This window comes from Pagrus major, chromosome 24, assembly GCF_040436345.1.
Source record: "Pagrus major chromosome 24, Pma_NU_1.0".
NCBI lineage: Eukaryota > Metazoa > Chordata > Actinopteri > Spariformes > Sparidae > Pagrus > Pagrus major.
The window spans coordinates 14,778,670-14,802,528 of NC_133238.1; the positions used below are offsets into that span (position 1 = coordinate 14,778,670).

At 42.9% G+C, this 23,859-nt stretch overlaps 1 protein-coding gene across 1 annotated transcript in view; it reads right to left on the bottom strand.

Moving 5' to 3' along the window:
- Positions 1 to 5,578: 5,578 nt before the first annotated feature.
- LOC141020466 (uncharacterized) overlaps positions 5,579 to 23,859 on the bottom strand; it is a 41,093-nt gene continuing 22,812 nt past the window's right edge. Inside the window, exons 11-12 of the mRNA XM_073495554.1 lie at positions 6,508 to 6,554; positions 5,579 to 6,381 (exon numbers count right to left, since the gene is read on the bottom strand). Coding sequence (XP_073351655.1) covers positions 5,786 to 6,381; positions 6,508 to 6,554 — 643 coding nt within the window. The 3' untranslated portion in view covers positions 5,579 to 5,785. The remainder of the gene's footprint in view (positions 6,382 to 6,507; positions 6,555 to 23,859) is intronic.

The window sequence follows — 23,859 nt, forward strand, 5'->3', positions numbered from 1 at the left end:
GCTAAGCTAACGGCAGCTTGTTGCTGTTTCTAGTGTCGCTAAGCTAACGGCAGCTTGTGTTAACGAGTCAAACATTTTAAATGTGTTACATTACCTTCAGCTGGAGGTTCACACAGACACAACTGTCTGCGCCACAACGTTCAGAGGAACTGAAACCAAACTTTAAACAGGAAGTTACAGTCAGGAAGTCAGATGGCTGTTAAACATGAATCATGTGTGAAATCTGATGATGTGTTTAATGAGAGTGTAAAGGTCAAATACATGTTCAGTTGTAGTTACTTTGGTTCAACAAAGCAGCTTTGTGACTTTTAGAGACAAACATCACTTTAACTGACTGTTAGTTTCTATGAGGTCACTACACAACAACTCACACACAACTCACAAGTTGTCACGAAGAAACATTCAAGTAAAAACTTGTGTTATAAAATCCTTCAGTTTTTAACTAGAACCTTGTCAAACACACAGTAAAGTTACATGTTAGACGGTCTCTCAGCTTCATCACAGGAGGAGGAGCCCAGGGCCCAGTATTTCAAAAGTGATCTGACAGGATTATCCTGGTCGGATTGGATTAAATCTAGATCTGATCTGAAAACTGGGTATTTCAACACAGATCCAGAGAATCCTGATCCTGAAGATCAGGATTCAGCTCTGGTAATCCAATCCTCCCTTGAATCCAGATAAAAGGCTGGATTTGGGTATTTCAAAACGCAAGGCAGATATCTGGATCAACTTGATACCAAAATTTCAGGATCACTTGAATCGCAGCTCAGAGGTGGATTTGACTTGGATTGACTCAGTCTCAGCTCCACTTCTCCTAGATATTGTTACTCAAGATGTTCATTACACTTAATCTAAAGTGTTAGTGTTTTACTTTTAACAAATAATTTAAGTAATTGTAGGAAATTTAAAGCATAGTAAAATATTTTTGACCACACTTCCTGAAACTGCTGTAAATAAAAGTAACAATTACAAACCTATTTCTCAAATTCTAGTTCACCGAACATTGTAACTTGCATGTACCAAAACATCAGAGAAAGACAACAGGAAACAAAGTTTAATTCCAACAAAACAAAGACATTTCAAATAATGTGGCCACTAACTAAAACAGGACCGAACCCATCTCAGAGGTCAGAAGTTATAGAGAAGTAATAGCTTTATTTTCAGTTCCGTTTTTTCTTTGCTGAAGCAGCATCAGCTTTATTTGTTCGTTGGCCAGTTCAATTTGTTTGACCAGTGTGAAGACTGGGGAACTCTGGGAATTCAATTTGGTCCATTTTGAAATCCACAATGAACGACCTCGTCTGTGTCTGTCTTCTTATCATCCTTTATTGGTCTCATTCTTTTATTTATCTCTTTATTTGCATCACTTTTTCTTTCTTTCTTTCTTTTTCTGTGATGTTTCCTGTTTTATCTCTTTTATTGCTTTTGCTTGTGATGACTCACACTGACTGTGTTTGCTTTGACTGTTTATTCTGTAACGTTCTTGATTTTGCTTGATTGTCAGAGCACTTTGTGAACTGTGTTTAAAGCTGCTGTATAAATAAAGTGTGTGACAGTAAAACTCATATATTTGTGTGAAGCCTCAGCTTGAAGTATTTCTCAGTACTTTGAGTTTTCTCTGCTCTTTATTCAGCTTTATTCTGCTGGAGTTGGAGTTGCCGCCCTCTGCTGGTGAAAACACAGCACAGCTGTTGTGTATCCAGTGAGCTCATATCACACTGTTCAGTCTGTATAAATCTCAGTCTGTCACATTTCACTGCACATGTTTCACTGTTTGTCGTCCTGGAGTCAAATGAGGGAAATGTTCAGTGTTGTTCTGAGGCGGCACAATCACTGACATCTTTTAAATCAGCAGGAAGTCTTTTATTAATGCTGCCACCAGGCTGCTTCATTTCAACATGTCTCGTCTGTTTGATTATCCTCCATATTGCTCTTTATTTATTGGATTATTTATACACGTCTGCTGTTATTGGCCTCAACTCTGACATGTTTTAATCCCGTTTCAACCTTGTAAAACCCTTTTTAACTGTGAAAACTGCTGTATGAATAAAGTTGCGTTGCTTTGTGTCCTGTCTACTTATTAGTGTAACTCATTTCTTACACTAACAGAAATGCGTGAATATGAACAACTCAAATAATCCTGTGAATGTGGTAAAGTATGTCCTGCTGTCTGAAAAACAGGTGGCAGAACAGCTCAGCCCCGTCTGAGAAACAGTTACAGAAGATGTAAAAGAATAAATCCAGTCTCAGGTAATAAACTGACGACAGTGTGTGTTATATATTGCTGTAAGTTATATGTTAGTATGACTGTTCGCTGTTCTGAACAAGAAATGCCTTGTTTTAACATGGTGGTGTAAAGCTGTGAAGAAATAGCAGTGTTAGCTGTTAAATTATAATACACCAACACCTCACTTGTCATCTGTGTTTGAGTGCATGTGAATAGTGTGCATGAATAAAGTCATCCCATTTAAACCAGTGGAAGTTTACACGCTGGGCCCAGTATTGACAGCATGTAATGTTTTTATCACTTCTTTTGCAATAGGACTATTATACATGAACAAATAACATCCTGTATTTGTGTTTTTCCCCATGAATTGATACTGTAACCACCTGACAGCAAACAGATCTGATCCCTACATGTTTCACTCTCATGTGCAGAAGGACGAAGCCTCAAAAACAGCTGTGCCCACCTGCCAGGCCCCAAATCCCCTCGGGAGGAAGACTTGCATAGAGTGCGTGTGCCCTTTCCACATGAATGAGGAATTAAAAACAACAAGACAAGCTGAAGGACGATCGCTGGGCATCATCTGCAAAGAAACATATAAATTCCAGCAGGACCATCAAGTCGGCCCAGATATCTGAGAGTTTAATCACTCTGATGTAACGAGGGGTCGGCCTCTCACACAGCTACACAATCATCTTATTTGTCAGTCAGTCTTGCTTTTTAGTTCATGTGAAACCAACCTCAGGGCTGCAACAAACCATGATGTGTTATTACTGATCAACATGATTGTTACACTGTCACTTAACATGATGTATGAAATACATAAATATTATGACAATATGCACAAAGCTTAGCTGCTGAGAGCTGAGCAACAAAGGCACCTTAACATCTGTCAAAGCAGTGAAGTTGCTCTTGAGCTGTTGCTGATCAGTCTCACTCCTGTCATGCCGAGGTGTCACTGCATATATTTTTCTTCTCTGTAATTCTTGCAGGTTTTAAACTAAATGCCCTCGGCTACTGTCCGGTCCTGTTTCTGGGGCATCGGGGCGGCAATGGGCAGATTTCTGCAGACACGATGCATCACATCTCCCAAACTGACGGGGTTGTCCGAGAGATGATGAAGAAAATGGGGAAACTCTATGAGCAGCTACTGAAAAGTGACTTCATCCTTGTCCAGAGTGAACATGTCACACTTTCCTGTCCTATGGTGTCGACTTTCATAGGCTCTGTGTCACTAGATTCAACAGGTGTAAATATACAGGTTGCCCACTGCAACATTCAAACCTTATCCACCCTGAGGCTGTTTAGAAATGACCACTTCTGTTGCAGCCTGTTAATCAATGGCTCTTTCCATCCACCTGTCAATCAAATCATCAGAATTTAGCCAGAAACATTTATGCAAATAAAGCCGGTAAAAATGTGTTTCAGTGGATTTTAAGTGAATTAAAACCTGTGCCGAATGATGTCACACGCTGTTTGGCCATTACATTTTTATGTCCAATAAATCTGAGACTTTTTCAGGTGTATCCAGTCATTTTTCACACTGAATGGCAAAACAGATTTGTGTTAATGTGACGTTTCCAGTAGCATTTGTTGCGCAGCCTTTTAACCATTAACAGAGAATCTGATGAGGTTGAACACATAAACTTTGTGTTGATACTCATAAAATTAAATCACATTTTACATTTTTCATAAGGTATTTTTCATTTGGTGTTACTGAATTTGCATTAAAATGTTTGGATGGAAACAAAGTTATTGTGGAGACCAAAACAGTGTGATGAGCGTCCCACAGTAATGGCAGTGCCATCAATGATCCATCTCACACGTTTTAAGTGACAGTAACTACATTTCCATTATGATGATGGTCTGTAATAAATAAACAAGTTGTTAAAGGAGCTTTATACAAAATCAATTCACTGCTAGTTGTCTAAGTTCTGCCCTGAAATCAAGCCAAGATCAATATTCTGTTTAAAAAGTGTTTTATTTTATTTGCAATATTTGCAGAGTTGTTGGCTCCACAAGCAGCTTTGGCACCGACTCCTGGATCTCAAGCTGGTCCCTGTAATGGACGACTGTGCCCCCCTGTGGACAGTCAGCCTGGACCAGGACCAGAACCAGAATCTGTTCTTCACCTGAAACCTGTTGATTCACCATCGCTCCCATCTGAGCCTCCCCCATCCTCCCTCTCCTCTCAGCCTCCTCCCCCATCCTCCCTCTCCTCTCAGCCTCAGAAATGCTACTCTACACCTAGCTAACAGTGCCTCTGCTCTACACATAGCTAACAGTGTTGCTGCTCTACACCTAGCTAACAGAAATGCTGCTCTACACCTAGCTAACAGTGTCTCTGCTCAACACCTAGCTAACAGTGCATCTGCTCTACACCTAGCTAACAGAAATGCTGCTCTACAGCTAGCTAACAGAAATGCTACTCTACAGCTAGCTAACAGAAATGCTACTCTACAGCTAGCTAACAGAAATGCTGCTCTACACCTAGCTAACAGTGCCTCTACTCTACACCTAGCTAACAGAAATGCTACTCTACACCTAGCTAACAGTGCCTCTGCTCTACACCTAGCTAACAGTGACTCTGCTCTACACCTAGCTAACAGAAATGCTAATCTACACCTAGCTAACAGTGCCTCTGCTCTACACCTAGCTAACAGAAATGCTGCTCTACAGCTAGCTAACAGAAATGCTACTCTACACCTAGCTAACAGAAATGCTACTCTACACCTAGCTAACAGTGTCTCTACTTTATACATAGCTAACAGAAATGCTACTCTACACCTAGCTAACAGTGCCTCTGCTCTACACCTAGCTAACAGTGTTGCTGCTCTACACCTAGCTAACAGTGTTGCTGCTCTACACCTAGCTAACAGTGCCTCTACTCTGCACCTAGCTAACAGAAATGCTACTCTACACCTAGCTAACAGTGCCTCTGCTCTACACCTAGCTAACAGCGCCTCTACTTTGTACATAGTGTAGGTGGTTATCTTTTGTTCCTTTCAGCCCCTTTTTGTTTGTTCCTGGGTTTCTTTTGGGAATAATTTGAATGATGTAATAAAAGCTGTGAGTTAACTATGAACCTTGTGTCTGGTGTCCTTCATATGTTGCATCCTCCAGCCCCTTCTGAGCCTCAGCTCTGACTTTTATGAACGGAGGCCGTAACACTCGCACAGAAACATTATGAAAGCAGCTAATTCAACATCCTGCTGCACGACTGCTGACTCAGACCAGAAGGAGACGCACGTTACGCCTGTTTTAAAGTCTTTACAGCGGCTGCCTGTTAAAGTCCTTCTGTGAGTCACCAGCTTCATGCTGACGACTGTCAAATACAACAAGTGCAGAACAAAGTGAAGTGATGTCTCAGTTTTAATGTGCAGAACAGAATCATTGATGACGAGGAAACCATCAATCTTTACAATCAGTTTGAATCATTTTGTACAAAGTTCACTGATGAATTTATTACAAGAAGCTGAAAGATTGATGTGACTGTGATCCTGTACAGACTCAACTGTTCAGCACTGACAATGTTTCTGTGACAGGAGGAGACTCTGCAGACTAAACACCACACAGACACACGGAGGAACCAGGAATGGACCTGTAGAGCCCAAATCCAGGATAAAGAGGTTCAGTGAATGTGGTGCTGAAGGTGTGGAGGTGGATCAGTGAGTCAGAGGAGACTCTGTAGAAGGACAGAGTGCCAGCAGGACAGTCCACATACACTGCTACTCTACCAGAGGAGGAGGAGGAGGAGGAAGAGGAGGAGGAGGAGGAGGAGGAGAAGAAGGAGGAGAAGGAGGAGGAGGAGGAGATGTCTGTTTGTCTGTTATTGTGCCAGACAGAGTAACCACCATAAACACACCACAGACTCCAGGACTGATCATTATATCCAAACTCACAGTCTTCACTGCCTCCTCTCCTTCTGATTCTTCTGTAACTCACTGATATAGAAACATGTCCTCTCCACTCGACCTCCCAGTAACAGCGACCAGTCAGACCAGTTCTACACAGCAGCTGAGACCAGTAGGACTCAAACCTCTCTGGATGATCAGGATATGACTGATCCTCTCTCACACGTCTCATCTTCCTGTTGTTGTCAGACAGTTTGATCTTTCTGCTGACTGTGTTTGTGTCGACTGTGAGCTCACAGGAATCTGATGGAGAGAAAAAGACACAACACAGCTGCAGTTATTAATGTATCATCAGTGTGGTGATGACATCACAGATGTGACTGAGTGATGTCACAGTGTGAAGCTGAATCAAAGTAAAAACACACTCACACTTCCTCAGACCTGGTGTCAACCATCGGACTCCAGCAGGCTCCACCCTGAAAGGAGGAGGGGGGTCAGAGCAGCACATCCTCTTTCAGCATGCAAACATGGACATGACATGACTCATACACAGAAACACAACATGTCCATCAGGCTGCTTCTCCCTGTTTCCCTGAACCTCTTCACCTCTGCCACTCTCCTCACACACTGAGAGTGAGCCACAGGATGTTGGTGTGTGTGAAAGAGGACGACAACATGTGAGGACACACACAAACCTCTGTTTGGATTCATGACTTCATCTTTATGTTATTGGATGTTGCTGCTGTTTCCTGTGGGCTACCTGACGCTTGCTGTCTGATCCAATGTCAGCTTGTGCTTATGTTTGTATATTACAGGACTTTTGGATTTGGATGTCAGAACTTTTGAGGTCAGATTCCTGTTTGAAGCTTCCAGGGCTTTTCTGAATCTCACCTGCACAGTCTGCTTTTTGTTCTCGCTGTGTTTCTGCTGCTTTGTTTCACTGTGCAAAGAAACAAATACAGTTTATACGTAATAAATCATCAGGAAACGTTGGACGTTGGTTCCCGACCTCTGCCACAAAACCAAGAGACAGAGACTCCCAGACTGTTTCCCTCCAGAAGCTCACAAGTGTCACTGAAGCTGTTTGTGGTAGAAACAGCATCATTTCATGTGTTCATGTTCATGTTACTATAGTTTGGTGCTGGATTGATATCTGATGGATGTTACAGCAGTAATAGTTACTGTGAGGAGAACTTCATGTCATGTTTGATGCCATTAAAACACAACAAATGACAGAACATGTCTCTTAGTGTGAAATCTGCTGTGGTAAACATGATGTGTCCAGATGTGACAGAGGAACATCTGACTATGAAGCCAGGAATCTGTCTTTCTGTCTGTCTGTCTGTGGTCCACATGTCTCCAGAACCGTTCATCCAGTCTACTTTATACTTGGCAGGTTTGTTGCTGAGGACTCACAGAAGTGCAGCGTTGACTTTGAATTCAATGTTAGAAGTTTTTAGGGCCGCGACAACTGACCCATTAAATCCATTATAAAAACAGCTGCCGACCAGTTTCACGGTGGATTAGTTGGTTGACGTTACGATGCAGGCGCTGTGGCACGGAGCGAGCTGCTTCACTTCATAGTCAAAGACGGTCGAGCCGAAGATACGTCAGGAAAACACATTCAGTGCAGCAGTTCTGGTCTCCTGCGGTGGGGAGCAGTAAGCCAGCCAATGGCGCGCCTCGCCTAGCTCAGGTGATGAAACAGGAAGCTACTCGGAGTCGCGCCATCTCCTTTCTGAATCGGCTCCGTTAGCATTTGCACTATAGCGGAGGCCACGGAGGCAACGGGAACTACAAACGTTACAGAAGAGAAAAGTGTACGAGCCAAGTCATCAAAAGTGGCAGCACTTTATATTAAAGTGTTCAAAGAAAACAGCTGCAAGATGTGCAGAGCTGCTCTCACATGGCACAGTAGCACCACATCACTGAGCAGCTGAAGAGAAAGCACGTCGGAGCCACTACGGGTGAAGGAGACTCGGCACGGTAACTTAGGAAACCTTTCAAACCCAGAACCTGTCTACACTGATCCGTAGTGTCTGTCCCTTTAGCCACTGACTGTTCAGTGTTTTAATGAGCAGCAGTGTTTGTTTGTTGGACAGGCTGACTGACAAAAGTTTGGACAGGATGAACTTTTGGAGCTGATGAACTTCATCCATTAGTAAACCTGTCGTTCCTGCAAACACAAGATTAGGGCCCGGCTACATCACAGCTTTCAATTTAAAAAGCAGCGTTTAAGACAGAAACACCTTCCACCTGTGCTCTCAGGTTTGTGATGGATCAGTGTCGCCCCCTGCTGGGTAATTAGCTGCAGTACGCTCAGAGACACTGGAGGACATAAGAGGAGTTTTTACAATATTTCATGTCATAGTAAGAGATCGTCTGAAGTCAAGTCTTTATTTCTGCACAATAGAAACTTGAGCATATCTGTTCTGTTCAAATATATATTACATGTCCTTTTTATTCTCAGTGCACGGCTCAGGCTGCATTCACAATGTCCAGTTATTGTTTTATTTCATTTCCTAAATTCAAAAATGTCTTTATTGGCACCATGTAACACAAACATGTGGCCAAAGCAAGCGCACAAACATTGAGAAGATAAAGAAGAAGAACATTCTGGTGTAAAGACGAGTACAGTAGATCAAAACACAACAGAGACAGAACTATAACCAAAGCTGACAATAACAGCACAACACTAAATAATAAGTGTCGTCACATATAACATGAACAACTCTCAGCTGACTGTCACTCACTGTCCCTCAGTTTGTGGCAGCAGAACATAGACTGCTGCTGGATCACAGCTCTTTGGGTTCTCCCCTAGTAGGACTGTTCATGTTTCTTCATCTACTGGCTCAACAAACCCTTTGTAATCTATTACATGTTGAACATGTGTTTCTCTAATGTGTTGATACTTTTCACATGTTGTGAGGAAGTGCTGCTCTGTTGTTGTTGTGTTTTATCGTACAGGCCTGATCTGTATTTGCCCTTTACATCAGCACATATTACCTCAAACAACAAGGCAGTTACTGAGTTCACTGAGCTTCATGTGAATTGTGCTACTCTGCATACTGATATTATATAATATTGTGTCTCTCACTTCACAAAGAAACAAGTCAACATGGGCGACTACGTTGTGAGGAAGGATGCCCCATGACACCACAGCCAGCAGCTGCTCTGACTGATGCTATCCTCAGTATGCTGCTAACACACATGAGGCCACTATCAATGGTGGAGGATGAAGGAGTGCTATGTGCACTTTAGAAAACAAACTATATTTAGGGCCCGAGCAGGGAACCTGCGAGGTCCCTATTGTTTTTCGAATGATTATTAGGGCCCGAGCAGTGAAACTGCGAGGACCCTATTGTAATTGTAATGATTATTATTAGGGCCCGAGCAGGTAAACCTGCGAGGTCCCTATTGTAATTGTAGTGATTATTATTTTTTTTTTTTTTTATTTTTCTTCTGCCAAAATGATCGCATTTTTCACTGCCTGAACATACCCCAAAACTCATCAAACTTGGAATATATGTCACACCTGGTGAAAAATTTTATAATCTGTTGTCGTTGTGAATTTTCACCACTAGGTGGCGCTATAATCAAGGAAAGTGTGTTTTGGCTAATAACTCCCACATACTTTGTCGCACATTCAAAAACCTTACATCCACGCGTTCAGTGAATTGTGCTGAATCTCCTGATATAGGCCACGCCCATTTCCGCCTACCGTTTTTTTTCGCTAGCTCGCAAAATGTCAAAAACCTACTTTTTCGAACTCCTCCCAGGCAATTTCACCAATTTGCACCAAACTTTGCACACAGCATCTGTGGACCCTCCTGACAAAAAGTTATTAAAAGAATTTTGCTATTCCAAACAATACTCAAGTTATTAAATAACAACTTCCTGTGGATTCGGGTCAAAACAGGAAGTGTTGCATATCTCCACATTGCTGTGTCCGAATGACGTGAAACTCAGGATACCACTTCCCCATGAGCCCCTAAGGCTGTGTGCAAAATCTTCGCCCATGACCACTAGGTGGCGCTATTTAAAATGAAGTATTTTATATCTCCACATCGGTTGGTGGGATTAACACAAAACTTGGTACACTCATTGCCACTGCCCTCCTGAGGATAGCTGACAAAGGGGTTACCGATCTGACACTAGGTGGCGCTCTGGTGGCAGTTTCATTTTATATTTGGCACTGTGCCCACACCATAACACTTATGGATATGAAACTGATTGGGGTGGTATAGACTGGCCCCTGTAACTCACACACCAAAAATGACCAGCAGGTGGCGCTATTATCAAGAAATAAGGTTTTTTGCTAATTACTCCCACATAATATGGTGCACATCGTTAAACATTATATCTATATGTTCCCTGAATACAGCCGAACCGTGTGATGTAGGCCACGCCCACGTTCGCACTGAATTTCCATTCGCAAATTCGCCAAATGTCGCAAACCTACTTTTTCGAACTCCTCCCAGGCAATTTTTCCAATTTGCACCAAACTTTGCACACAGCATCTGTGGACTCTCCTGACAAAAAGTTATTAAAAGAATTGTGATAGCCTAAAGAACGACCAAAATATAAAACAACAATTTCCTGCACGTTGTGGTAAACCACACAGTCTTGCATATCTTGATGAAATACAGTCCGATTAACACAAAACTTTTTTGATTTGTCTTCCATCCCCACATGAAGGTTTGTGCCAAATTCGGTGCATATCCACCAATAGGTGGCGCTTTTATTGCTAAATGACGAAATGACAGCTTGACTGCCTTCACTTTCATTTCCTCAATGGAAGTTGTTGCAAGTAGAAGCCCCGACAGCAGCATGTCACGACAGCAGCATGCCCCGACAGCAGCATGCCCCGACAGCAGCGCGCCCCGACAGCAGCACGCCCGACAACAGCATGCCCCGACAGCAGCACGCCCCGACGCGCGTGGACTGCGAGGGCCCGTTCATCGCTGCTTGCAGCTTTAATTAGGGCCCGAGCAGTGAAACTGCGAGGACCCTATTGTTTTTGTAGTGATTATTAGGGCCCGAGCAGGGAACCTGCGAGGTCCCTATTGTAATTGCAATGATTATTAGGGCCCGAGCAGGGAACCTGCGAGGTCCCTATTGTAATTGCAATGATTATTATTATTATTATTATTATTATTTTATTCCTTCGTCCAAAATGATCGCATTTTTCACTGCCTGAATGTGAATGAAAAGTCAATTTTATTTGGCAAACACATTAGGCTTGGCGAAAAATTTTATAATCTGTTGTCGTTGTGATTTTTCACCACTTGGTGGCGCTACAATCAAGGAAAGTGCGTTTTGGCTAATAACTCCCATATACTTTGTCGCACATTCAAAAACCTTATATCCACGCGTTCAGTGAATCGGGCTGAATCTCCTGATATAGGCCAGGCCCATTTTTGCCTATCGTGTTTTTTCGCTAGCTCGCGAAATGTCGCAAACCTACTTTTTCGAACTCCTCCCAGGCAATTTCACCAATTTGCTCCAAACTTTGCACACAGCATCTGTGGACTCTCCTGACAAAAAGTTATTAAAAGAATTTTGATATTCCAAAGAATACTCAAGTTATTAAATAACAACTTCCTGCAGATTTCGTTCCAAACAGGAAGTGTTGCATATCTCCACATTGGTTTGTCCAAATGACGTCAAACTCAGGATCCTACTTCCTCATGAGGTCCTAAGGCTCTATGCTAAATTTTGGTTGATGACCACTAGGTGGCGCTCTTTAAATTGAACTATTTTATATCTCGACATCGGTTGGTCGGATTAACACAAAACTTGGTACACTCATTGCCAATGCCCTCCTGAGGATAGCTGACAAAGGTGTTACCGATCTGACACTAGGTGGCGCTTTGGTGGCAGTTTCTTTTTATATTTGGCACTGTGCCCACACCATAACACTTATGGATATGAAATTGACAGGGGTGGTATAGACTGGCCCCTGTAACTCACACACCAAAAACGACCAGCAGGTGGCGCTATCATCAACACAAACCGTTTTTGCCTAATAACTCCCACATACTTTGTCGCACATTCAAAAACCTTATATCCACGCGTTCAGTGAATCTTGCTGAATCTCCTGATATAGGCCACGCCCATTTGCGCCTAGCGTTTTTTTTTGCTAGCTCGCGAAATGTCGCAAACCTACTTTTTCGAACTCCTCCCAGGCAATTTCACCGATTTTCACCAAACTTTGCACACAGCATCAGTGGACCCTTCTGACAAAAAGTTATTAAAAGAATTTTGCTACGCCAAAGAACACTCAAGTTATTAAATAAGAACTTCCTGTGGACTCGAGTCTAAACAGGAAGTGTTGCATATCTCCACATTGGTGTGTCCAAATGACATGAAACTCTGGATACTACTTCCCCATGAGCCCCTAACGCTCTGTGCAAAATCTTGGCCCATGACCACTAGGTGGCGCTATTTAAATTGAAGTATTTTATATCTCGACATCGGTTGGTCAGATTAACACGAAACTTGGTACACTGATTGCCAATGGCCTCCTGAGGACAGCTGACGAAGGTGTTACCGATCTGACACTAGGTGGTGCGCTGGTGGCAGTTTCATTTTATAATTGGCACTGTGCCCACACCATAACACTTATGGATATGAAACTGATTGGGCCGGTATAGACTGGCATCTGTAACTCACACACCAAATATCACCAGCAGGTGGCGCTATTATCAACACAAAACCACTTTTTGGCTATCAGTTAAGACATGCGCGCACAATAACGGGGCAATGGGTCCGGGTAAGGAGCACGCCCCGACAGCAGCACGGCCCGAGCCGCGTGGCCTGCGAGGGCCCGTTCATCGCTGCTTGCAGCTTTAATTATTATTATTATTATTATTATTTTATTCCTTCGTCCAAAATGATCGCATTTTTCACTGCCTGAATGTGAATGAAAAGTCAATTTTATTTGGCAAACACATTAGGCTTGGCGAAAAATTTTATAATCTGTTGTCGTTGTGATTTTTCACCACTTGGTGGCGCTACAATCAAGGAAAGTGCGTTTTGGCTAATAACTCCCATATACTTTGTCGCACATTCAAAAACCTTATATCCACGCGTTCAGTGAATCGGGCTGAATCTCCTGATATAGGCCAGGCCCATTTTTGCCTATCGTGTTTTTTCGCTAGCTCGCGAAATGTCGCAAACCTACTTTTTCGAACTCCTCCCAGGCAATTTCACCAATTTGCTCCAAACTTTGCACACAGCATCTGTGGACTCTCCTGACAAAAAGTTATTAAAAGAATTTTGATATTCCAAAGAATACTCAAGTTATTAAATAACAACTTCCTGCAGATTTCGTTCCAAACAGGAAGTGTTGCATATCTCCACATTGGTTTGTCCAAATGACGTCAAACTCAGGATCCTACTTCCTCATGAGGTCCTAAGGCTCTATGCTAAATTTTGGTTGATGACCACTAGGTGGCGCTCTTTAAATTGAACTATTTTATATCTCGACATCGGTTGGTCGGATTAACACAAAACTTGGTACACTCATTGCCAATGCCCTCCTGAGGATAGCTGACAAAGGTGTTACCGATCTGACACTAGGTGGCGCTTTGGTGGCAGTTTCTTTTTATATTTGGCACTGTGCCCACACCATAACACTTATGGATATGAAATTGACAGGGGTGGTATAGACTGGCCCCTGTAACTCACACACCAAAAACGACCAGCAGGTGGCGCTATCATCAACACAAACCGTTTTTGCCTAATAACTCCCACATACTTTGTCGCACATTCAAAAACCTTATATCCACGCGTTCAGTGAATCTTGCTGAATCTCCTGATATAGGCCACGCCCATTTGCGCCTAGCGTTTTTTTTTGCTAGCTCGCGAAATGTCGCAAACCTACTTTTTCGAACTCCTCCCAGGCAATTTCACCGATTTTCACCAAACTTTGCACACAGCATCAGTGGACCCTTCTGACAAAAAGTTATTAAAAGAATTTTGCTACGCCAAAGAACACTCAAGTTATTAAATAAGAACTTCCTGTGGACTCGAGTCTAAACAGGAAGTGTTGCATATCTCCACATTGGTGTGTCCAAATGACATGAAACTCTGGATACTACTTCCCCATGAGCCCCTAACGCTCTGTGCAAAATCTTGGCCCATGACCACTAGGTGGCGCTATTTAAATTGAAGTATTTTATATCTCGACATCGGTTGGTCAGATTAACACGAAACTTGGTACACTGATTGCCAATGGCCTCCTGAGGACAGCTGACGAAGGTGTTACCGATCTGACACTAGGTGGTGCGCTGGTGGCAGTTTCATTTTATAATTGGCACTGTGCCCACACCATAACACTTATGGATATGAAACTGATTGGGCCGGTATAGACTGGCATCTGTAACTCACACACCAAATATCACCAGCAGGTGGCGCTATTATCAACACAAAACCACTTTTTGGCTATCAGTTAAGACATGCGCGCACAATAACGGGGCAATGGGTCCGGGTAAGGAGCACGCCCCGACAGCAGCACGGCCCGAGCCGCGTGGCCTGCGAGGGCCCGTTCATCGCTGCTTGCAGCTTTAATTAGGGCCCGAGCAGTGAAACTGCGAGGACCCTATTGTAATTGTAGTGATTATTATTTGTTTTTGTTTTTTTTTTCCTGCCAAAATGATCGCATTTTTCACTGCCTGAATGTGAATGAAAACGCGATTTTATTTGGCAAAGTCATTAGGCTTGGCGAAAAATTTTATAATCTGTTGTCGTTGTGAATGTCCACCACTAGGTGGCGCTACAATCAAGGAAAGTGTGTTTTGCCTAATAACTCCCATATACTTTGTCGCACATTCAAAAACCTTATATCCACGCGTTCAGTGAATCTTGCTGAATCTCCTGATATAGGCCACGCCCATTTCCGCCTACCGTTTTTTTTCGCTAGCTCGCAAAATGTCGCAAACCTACTTTTTCGAACTCCTCCCAGGCAATTTCACCGATTTGCACGAAACTTTGCACGCTGCATCTGTGGACCCTCCTGACAAAAAGTTATTAAAAGAATTTTAATACACCAAAGAATACTCAAGTTATTAAATAACAACTTCCTGTGGATTCGAATCACAACAGGAAGTGTTGCATATCTCCACATTGGTGTGTCCAAATAACGTGAAACTCAGGATACTACTTCCCCATGAGCCCCTAAGGCTCTGTGCAAAATCTTGGCCAATGACCACTAGGTGGCGCTATTTAAATTGAAGTATTTTATATCTCAACATTGGTTAGTCGGATTAACACAAAACTTGGTACACTCATTGCCAATGCCCTCCTGAGGATAGCTAACAAAGGGGTTACCGATCTAACACTAGGTGGCGCTCTGGTGGCAGTTTCATTTTATATTTGGCACTGTGCCCACACCATAACACTTATGGATCTGAAATTCATAGGGGTGGTATAGACCAACCCCTGTAACTCACACACCAAAAATGACCAGCAGGTGGCGCAATTATCAAGAAAAAAAGTTTTTTGCTAATTACTCCCACATAATATGGTGCACATTGTTAAACCTTATATCTACCTCTTCCGTGAATACAGCTGAACCGTGTGATGTAGGCCACGCCCACGTTCGCACTGAATTTCCATTCGCAAATTCGCAAAATGTCGCAAACCTACTTTTTCGAACTTCTCCCAGGCAATTTCTCCGATTTGCACCAAACTTTGCACACAGCATCTGTGGACTCTCCTGACAAAAAGTTATTAAAAGAATTGTGATAGCCTAAAGAACGACCAAAATATAAAACAACAATTTCCTGCGCATTGTGGTCAAACAGACATTCTTGTGTATCTTGATGAAATGCAGTCCGATGAACACAAAACTTTTGGCAATTGTGTTCCATGGCACGATGAGCATTTCTACAAAATTTCGTGCAAATCGACCAATAGGTAGCGCTTTTATTGCTAAATGACGAAATGACAGCTTCACTGCCTTCAGTTTTGATTCCTCTATGGAAGTTGTTGCATGAACAAGCCTCGACAGCAGCATGCCCCGACAGCAGCATGTAACGACAGCAGCATGCCCCGACGGCAGCATGTCACGATGGCAGCACGCCCCGACCCGCGTGGACTGCGAGGGCCCGTTCATCGCTGCTTGCAGCTTTAATTATTATTTGTTTTTTGTTTTTTTTTTCTGCCAAAATGATCGCATTTTTCACTGCCTGAACATACCCCAAAACGCATCAAACTTGGAATATATGTCACACCTGGTGAAAAATTTTATAATCTGTTGTCATTCTGAATTTTCACCACTAGGTGGCGCTACAATCAAGCTAAGTGTGTTTTGGCTAATAACGTCCACATACTTTGACGCACATCCAAAAACCTTACATCCACGCGTTCAGTGAATTGTGCTGAATCTACTGATATAGGCCACGCCCATTTCCGCCTACCGTTTTTTTTCGCTAGCTTGCGAAATGTAGAAAACCTACTTTTTCGAACTCCTCCCAGGCAATTTCACCGATTTGCACCAAACTTTGCACACAGCATCTGTGGACACTTCTGACAAAAAGTTATTAAAAGAATTTTGATACACCAAAGAAGACTCAAGTTATTAAATAACAACTTCCTGCAGATTTCGTTCCAAACAGGAAGTGTTGCATATCTCCACATTGGTGTGTCCAAATGACGTCACTCTCAGGATCCTACTTCCCCATGAGCCCCTAAGGCTCTGTGCAAAATCTTGGCCCATGACCACTAGGTGGCGCTCTTTAAATTTAAGTATTTTATATCTCCACATCGGTTGGTCGGATTGACGCCAAACTTGGTACACTCATTGCCACTGCCCTCCTGAGGACAGCTGATAAAGGGGTTACCGATCTGACACTAGGTGGCGCTCTGGTGGCAGTTTCATTTTATATTTGGCACTGTGCCCACACCATAACACTTATGGATATGAAATTCATAGGGGTTGTATAGACTGGCCCCTGTAAGTCACACACCAAAAATGACCAGCAGGTGGCGCTATTATCAAGAAAAAACGTTTTTTGCTAATTACTCCCACATAATATGGTGCACATTGTTAAACATTATATCTATACGTACCCTGAATACAGCCGAACCGCATGATGTAGGCCACGCCCACGTTCGCACTGAATTTCCATTCGCAAATTTGCCAAATGTCGCAAACCTACTTTTTCGAACTCCTCCCAGGCAATTTCTCCAATTTGCACCAAACTTTGCACGCAGCATCTGTGGACCCTCCTGACAAAAAGTTATTAAAAGACATGTGCTAGTCCACAGAACGGCCAAAATATAAAACAACAATTTCCTGCGCATTGTGGTCAAACAGATATTCTTGTGTATCTTGATGAAATACAGTCAGATGAACACAAAACTTTTGGCAATTGTGTTCCATGGCACGATGAGCATTTCTACAAAATTTCGTGCAAATCGGCCAATAGGTGGCGCTTTTATTGCTAAATGACAAAACAGCAGCTTCACTGCCTTCAGTTTTGTTTCCTCTACGGAAGTTGTTGCATGAACAAGCCTCGACAGCAGCATGCCCGGACAGCAGCATGTAATGACAGCAGCATGCCCCGACAGCAGCACGCCCCGACAGCAGCACGCCCCGACCCGCGTGGACTGCGAGGGCCCGTTCATCGCTGCTTGCAGCTTTAATTAGGGCCCAAGCAGGGAACCTGCGAGGTCCCTATTGTTTTTCGAATGATTATTTATTAGGGCCCGAGCAGGGAACCTGCGAGGTCCCTATTGTTTTTCGAATGATTATTATTTTTTTTTTTTTTCTTCTGACGAAATGATCGCATTTTTCACTGCCTGAACATACCCCAAAACTCATCAAACTTGGAATATAGATCAGACCTGGCGAAAAATTTTATAATCTGTTGTCATTGTGAATTTTCAGCACTAGGTGGCGCTATAATCAAGGAAAGTGTGTTTTGGCTAATAACTCCCACATACTTTGTCGCACATTCAAAAACCTTATATCCACGCGTTCAGTGAATCTTGCTGAATCTCCTGATATAGGCCACGCCCATATCCGCCTACCGTTTTTTTTCGCTAGCTCGCGAAATGTCGCAAACCTACTTTTTCGAACTCCTCCCGGGCAATTTCACCAATGTGCATGAAACTTTGCACACAGCATCTGTGGACACTCCTGACAAAAAGTTATTAAAAGAATTTTGATATTCCAAACAATACTCAAGTTATTAAATAACAACTTCCTGTGGATTCGGGTCACAACAGGAAGTGTTGCATATCTCCACATTGGTGTGTCCGAATGACGTGAAACTCAGGACACTACTTCCCCATGAGCCCCTAAGGCTCTGTGCAAAATCTTGGTTCATGACCACTAGGTGGCGCTCTTTAAATTGAAGTATTTTATATCTCGACATTGGTCGGTCGGATTTACACAAAACTTGGTACACTGATTGCCAATGCCCTCCTGACGACAACTGACGAAGGTGTTACCGATCTGACACTAGGTGGCGCTCTGGTGGCAGTTTCATTTTATAATTGGCACTGTGCCCACACCATAACACTTATGGATATGAAATTCATAGGGGTGGTAAAGACTGGCCACTGTAACTCACACACCAAAAATCACCAGCAGGTGGCGCTATTATCAAGAAAAAACGTTTTTTGCTAATTACTCCCACATAATATGGTGCACATTGTTAAACATTATATCTACGTGTTCCCTGAATACAGCCGAACAGTGTGATGTAGGCCACGCCCACGTTCGCACTGAATTTCCATTTGCAAATTCGCCAAATGTCGCAAACCTACTTTTTCGAACTCCTCCCAGGCAATTTTTCCAATTTGCACCAAACTTTGCACGCAGCATCTCTGGACCCTCCTGACAAAAAGTTATTAAAAGAAATGTGCTAGTCCACAGAACGCCCAAAATATAAAACAACAATTTCCTGCGCATTGTGGTCAAACAGACATTCTTGTGTATCTTGATGAAATACAGTCTGATGAACACAAAACTTTTGCCAATTGTGTTCCATGGCACGATGAGCATTTCTACAAAATTTCGTGCAAATCGACCAATAGGTGGCGCTTTGATTGCTAAATGACGAAATGACAGCTTCACTGCCTTCAGTTTTGATTCCTCTATGGAAGTTGTTGCATGAACAAGCCTCGACAGCAGCATGCCCCGACAGCAGCATGCCCCGACGGCAGCATGTCACGACAGCAGCACGCCCCGACCCGCGTGGACTGCGAGGGCCCGTTCATCGCTGCTTGCAGCTTTAATTAGGGCCCGAGCAGTGAAACTGCGAGGACCCTATTGTTTTTCCAATGATTATTATTATTCTTTATTTTTTGTTATTTTTCTTCTGCCAAAATGATCGCATTTTTCACTGCCTGAACATACCCCAAAACTCATCAAACTTGGAATATATGTCACACCTGGCGAAAAATTTTATAATCTGTTGTCGTTGTGAACTTTCACCACTAGGTGGCGCTACAATCAAAGAAAGTGCGTTTTGGCTAATAACTCCCACATACTTTGTCGCACATTCAAAAACCTTATGTCCACGCATTCAGTGAATTGTGCTGAATCTCCTGATATAGGCCACGCCCATTTCCGCCTACCGTTTTTTTTCGCTAGCTCGCGAAATGTCGCAAACCTACTTTTTCGAACTCCTCCCAGGCAATTTCACCGATTTGCACCAAACTTTGCACACAGCATCTGTGGACCCTCCTGACAAAAAGTTATTAAAAGAATTATGCTATTCCAAACAATACTCAAGTTATTAAATAACAACTTCCTGTAGATTTGGGTCAAAACAGGAAGTGTTGCATATCTCCACATTGGTGTGTCCAAATGACATGAAACTCAGGATACTACTTCCCCATGAGCCCCTAAGGCTCTGTGCAAAATCTTGGCCCATGACCACTAGGTGGCGCTCTTTAAATTGAAGTATTTTATATCTCCACATTGGTTGGTCGGATTAACACAAAACTTGGTACACTGATTGCCAATGGCCTCCTGAGGACAACTGACGAAGGTGTTACCGATCTGACACTAGGTGGTGCTCTGGTGGCAGTTTCATTTTATAATTGGCACTGTGCCCACACCATAACACTTATGGATATGAAACTGATTGGGGTGGTACAGACTGGCATCTGTAACTCACACACCAAAAATGACCAGCAGGTGGCGCTATTATCAAGAAAAAACGTTTTTTGCTAATTACTCCCACATAATATGGTGCACATTGTTAAACATTATATCTATATGTTCCCTCAATACAGCCGAACCGTGTGATGTAGGCCACGCCCACGTTCGCACTGAATTTCCATTTGCAAATTCGCCAAATGTCGCAAACCTACTTTTTCGAACTCCTCCCAGGCAATTTCTCCGATTTGCACCAAACTTTGCACGCAGCATCTGTGGACCCTCCTGACAAAAAGTTATTAAAAGAAATGTGCTAGTCCACAGAACTCCCAAAATATAAAACAACAATTTCCTGCACATTGTGGTCAAACAGACATTCTTGTGTATCTTGATGAAATACAGTCCGATTAACACAAAACTTTTGGCAATTGTGTTCCATGACACGATGACCATTTCTACTAAATTTCGTGCAAATCGACCAATAGGTGGCGCTTTTATTGCTAAATAACGAAACAGCAGCTTCACTGCCTTCAGTTTTGTTTCCTCTACGGAAGTTGTTGCATGAACAAGCCTCGACAGCAGCATGTAACGACAGCAGCTTGCCCCGACAGCAGCATGTAACGACGGCAGCATCCCGCAACAGCAGCACGCCCCGACCCGCGTGGACTGCGAGGGCCCGTTCATCGCTGCTTGCAGCTTTAATTAGGGCCCGAGCAGTGAAACTGCGAGGACCCTATTGTAATTGTAGTGATTATTATTTGTTTTTTTTTTTTTTTTCCTGCCAAAATGATCGCATTTTTCACTGCCTGAATGTGAATGAAAACGCGATTTTATTTGGCAAAGTCATTAGGCTTGGCGAAAAATTTTATAATCTGTTGTCGTTGTGAATGTCCACCACTAGGTGGCGCTACAATCAAGGAAAGTGTGTTTTGCCTAATAACTCCCATATACTTTGTCGCACATTCAAAAACCTTATATCCACGCGTTCAGTGAATCTTGCTGAATCTCCTGATATAGGCCACGCCCATTTCCGCCTACCGTTTTTTTTCGCTAGCTCGCAAAATGTCGCAAACCTACTTTTTCGAACTCCTCCCAGGCAATTTCACCGATTTGCACGAAACTTTGCACGCTGCATCTGTGGACCCTCCTGACAAAAAGTTATTAAAAGAATTTTAATACACCAAAGAATACTCAAGTTATTAAATAACAACTTCCTGTGGATTCGAATCACAACAGGAAGTGTTGCATATCTCCACATTGGTGTGTCCAAATAACGTGAAACTCAGGATACTACTTCCCCATGAGCCCCTAAGGCTCTGTGCAAAATCTTGGCCAATGACCACTAGGTGGCGCTATTTAAATTGAAGTATTTTATATCTCAACATTGGTTAGTCGGATTAACACAAAACTTGGTACACTCATTGCCAATGCCCTCCTGAGGATAGCTAACAAAGGGGTTACCGATCTAACACTAGGTGGCGCTCTGGTGGCAGTTTCATTTTATATTTGGCACTGTGCCCACACCATAACACTTATGGATCTGAAATTCATAGGGGTGGTATAGACCAACCCCTGTAACTCACACACCAAAAATGACCAGCAGGTGGCGCAATTATCAAGAAAAAAAGTTTTTTGCTAATTACTCCCACATAATATGGTGCACATTGTTAAACCTTATATCTACCTCTTCCGTGAATACAGCTGAACCGTGTGATGTAGGCCACGCCCACGTTCGCACTGAATTTCCATTCGCAAATTCGCAAAATGTCGCAAACCTACTTTTTCGAACTTCTCCCAGGCAATTTCTCCGATTTGCACCAAACTTTGCACACAGCATCTGTGGACTCTCCTGACAAAAAGTTATTAAAAGAATTGTGATAGCCTAAAGAACGACCAAAATATAAAACAACAATTTCCTGCGCATTGTGGTCAAACAGACATTCTTGTGTATCTTGATGAAATGCAGTCCGATGAACACAAAACTTTTGGCAATTGTGTTCCATGGCACGATGAGCATTTCTACAAAATTTCGTGCAAATCGACCAATAGGTAGCGCTTTTATTGCTAAATGACGAAATGACAGCTTCACTGCCTTCAGTTTTGATTCCTCTATGGAAGTTGTTGCATGAACAAGCCTCGACAGCAGCATGCCCCGACAGCAGCATGTAACGACAGCAGCATGCCCCGACGGCAGCATGTCACGATGGCAGCACGCCCCGACCCGCGTGGACTGCGAGGGCCCGTTCATCGCTGCTTGCAGCTTTAATTTTTTGTTATTTTTCTTCTTCCCAAATGATCGCATTTTTCACTGCCTGAACATACCCCAAAACTCATCAAACTTGGAATATAGATCAGACCTGGCGAAAAATTTTATAATCTGTTGTCGTTGTGAATTTTCACCACTAGGTGGCGCTACAATCAAGGAAAGTGCGTTTTGGCTAATAACTCCCACATACTTTGTCGCACATTCAAAAACCTTATATCCACACGTTCAGTGAATTGTGCTGAATCTCCTGATATAGGCCACGCCCATTTCCGCCTACCGTTTTTTTTCGTTAGCTCGCGAAATGTCAAAAACCTACTTTTTCGAACTCCTCCCAGGCAATTTCACCGATTTGCCCCAAACTTTGCACACAGCATCTGTGGACCCTTGTGACAAAAAGTTATTAAAAGAATTTTGATATTCCAAAGAATACTCAAGTTATTAAATAACAACTTCCTGTGGAATCGGGTCACAACAGGAAGTGTTGCATATCTCCACATTGGTGCGTCCAAATGACGTGAAACTCAGGATACTACTTGCGCATGAGCCCCAAAGGCTTTGTGCGAAATTTTGGCCGACGACCACTAGGTGGCGCTATTTAAATTGAAGTATTTTATATCTCAACATTGGTTGGTCGGATGAACACAAAACTTGGTACACTCATTGCCAATGCCCTCCTGAGGATAGCTGACAAAGGGGTTACCGATCTGACACTAGGTGGCGCTCTGGTGGCAGTTTCATTTTATATTTGGCACTGTGCCCACACCATAACACTTATGGATATGAAATTCATAGGGGTGGTATAGACTGGCCCCTGTAACACACACACCAAAAATGACCAGCAGGTGGCGCTATTATAAAAAAAAAAGTTTTTTGCTAATTACTCCCACATAATATGGTGCACATCGTTAAACATTATATCTATATGTTCCCTGAATACAGCCGAACCGTGTGATGTAGGCCACGCCCACGTTCGCACTGAACTTCCATTTGCAAATTTGCCAAATGTCGCAAACCTACTTTTTCGAACTCCTCCCAGGCAATTTTTCCAATTTGCACCAAACTTTGCACGCAGCATCTGTGGACTCTCCTGACAAAAAGTTATTAAAAGAAATGTGCTAGTCCACAGAACGGCCAAAATATAAAACAACAATTTCCTGCGCATTGTGGTCAAACAGATATTCTTGTGTATCTTGATGAAATACAGTCCGATGAACACAAAACTTTTGGCAATTGTGTTCCATGGCACGATGAGCATTTCTACAAAATTTCGTGCAAATCGACCAATAGGTGGCGCTTTTATTGCTAAATGACGAAATGACAGCTTCACTGCCTTCACTTTCATTTCCTCAATGGAAGTTGTTGCAAGTAGAAGCCCCGACAGCAGCATGTCACAACA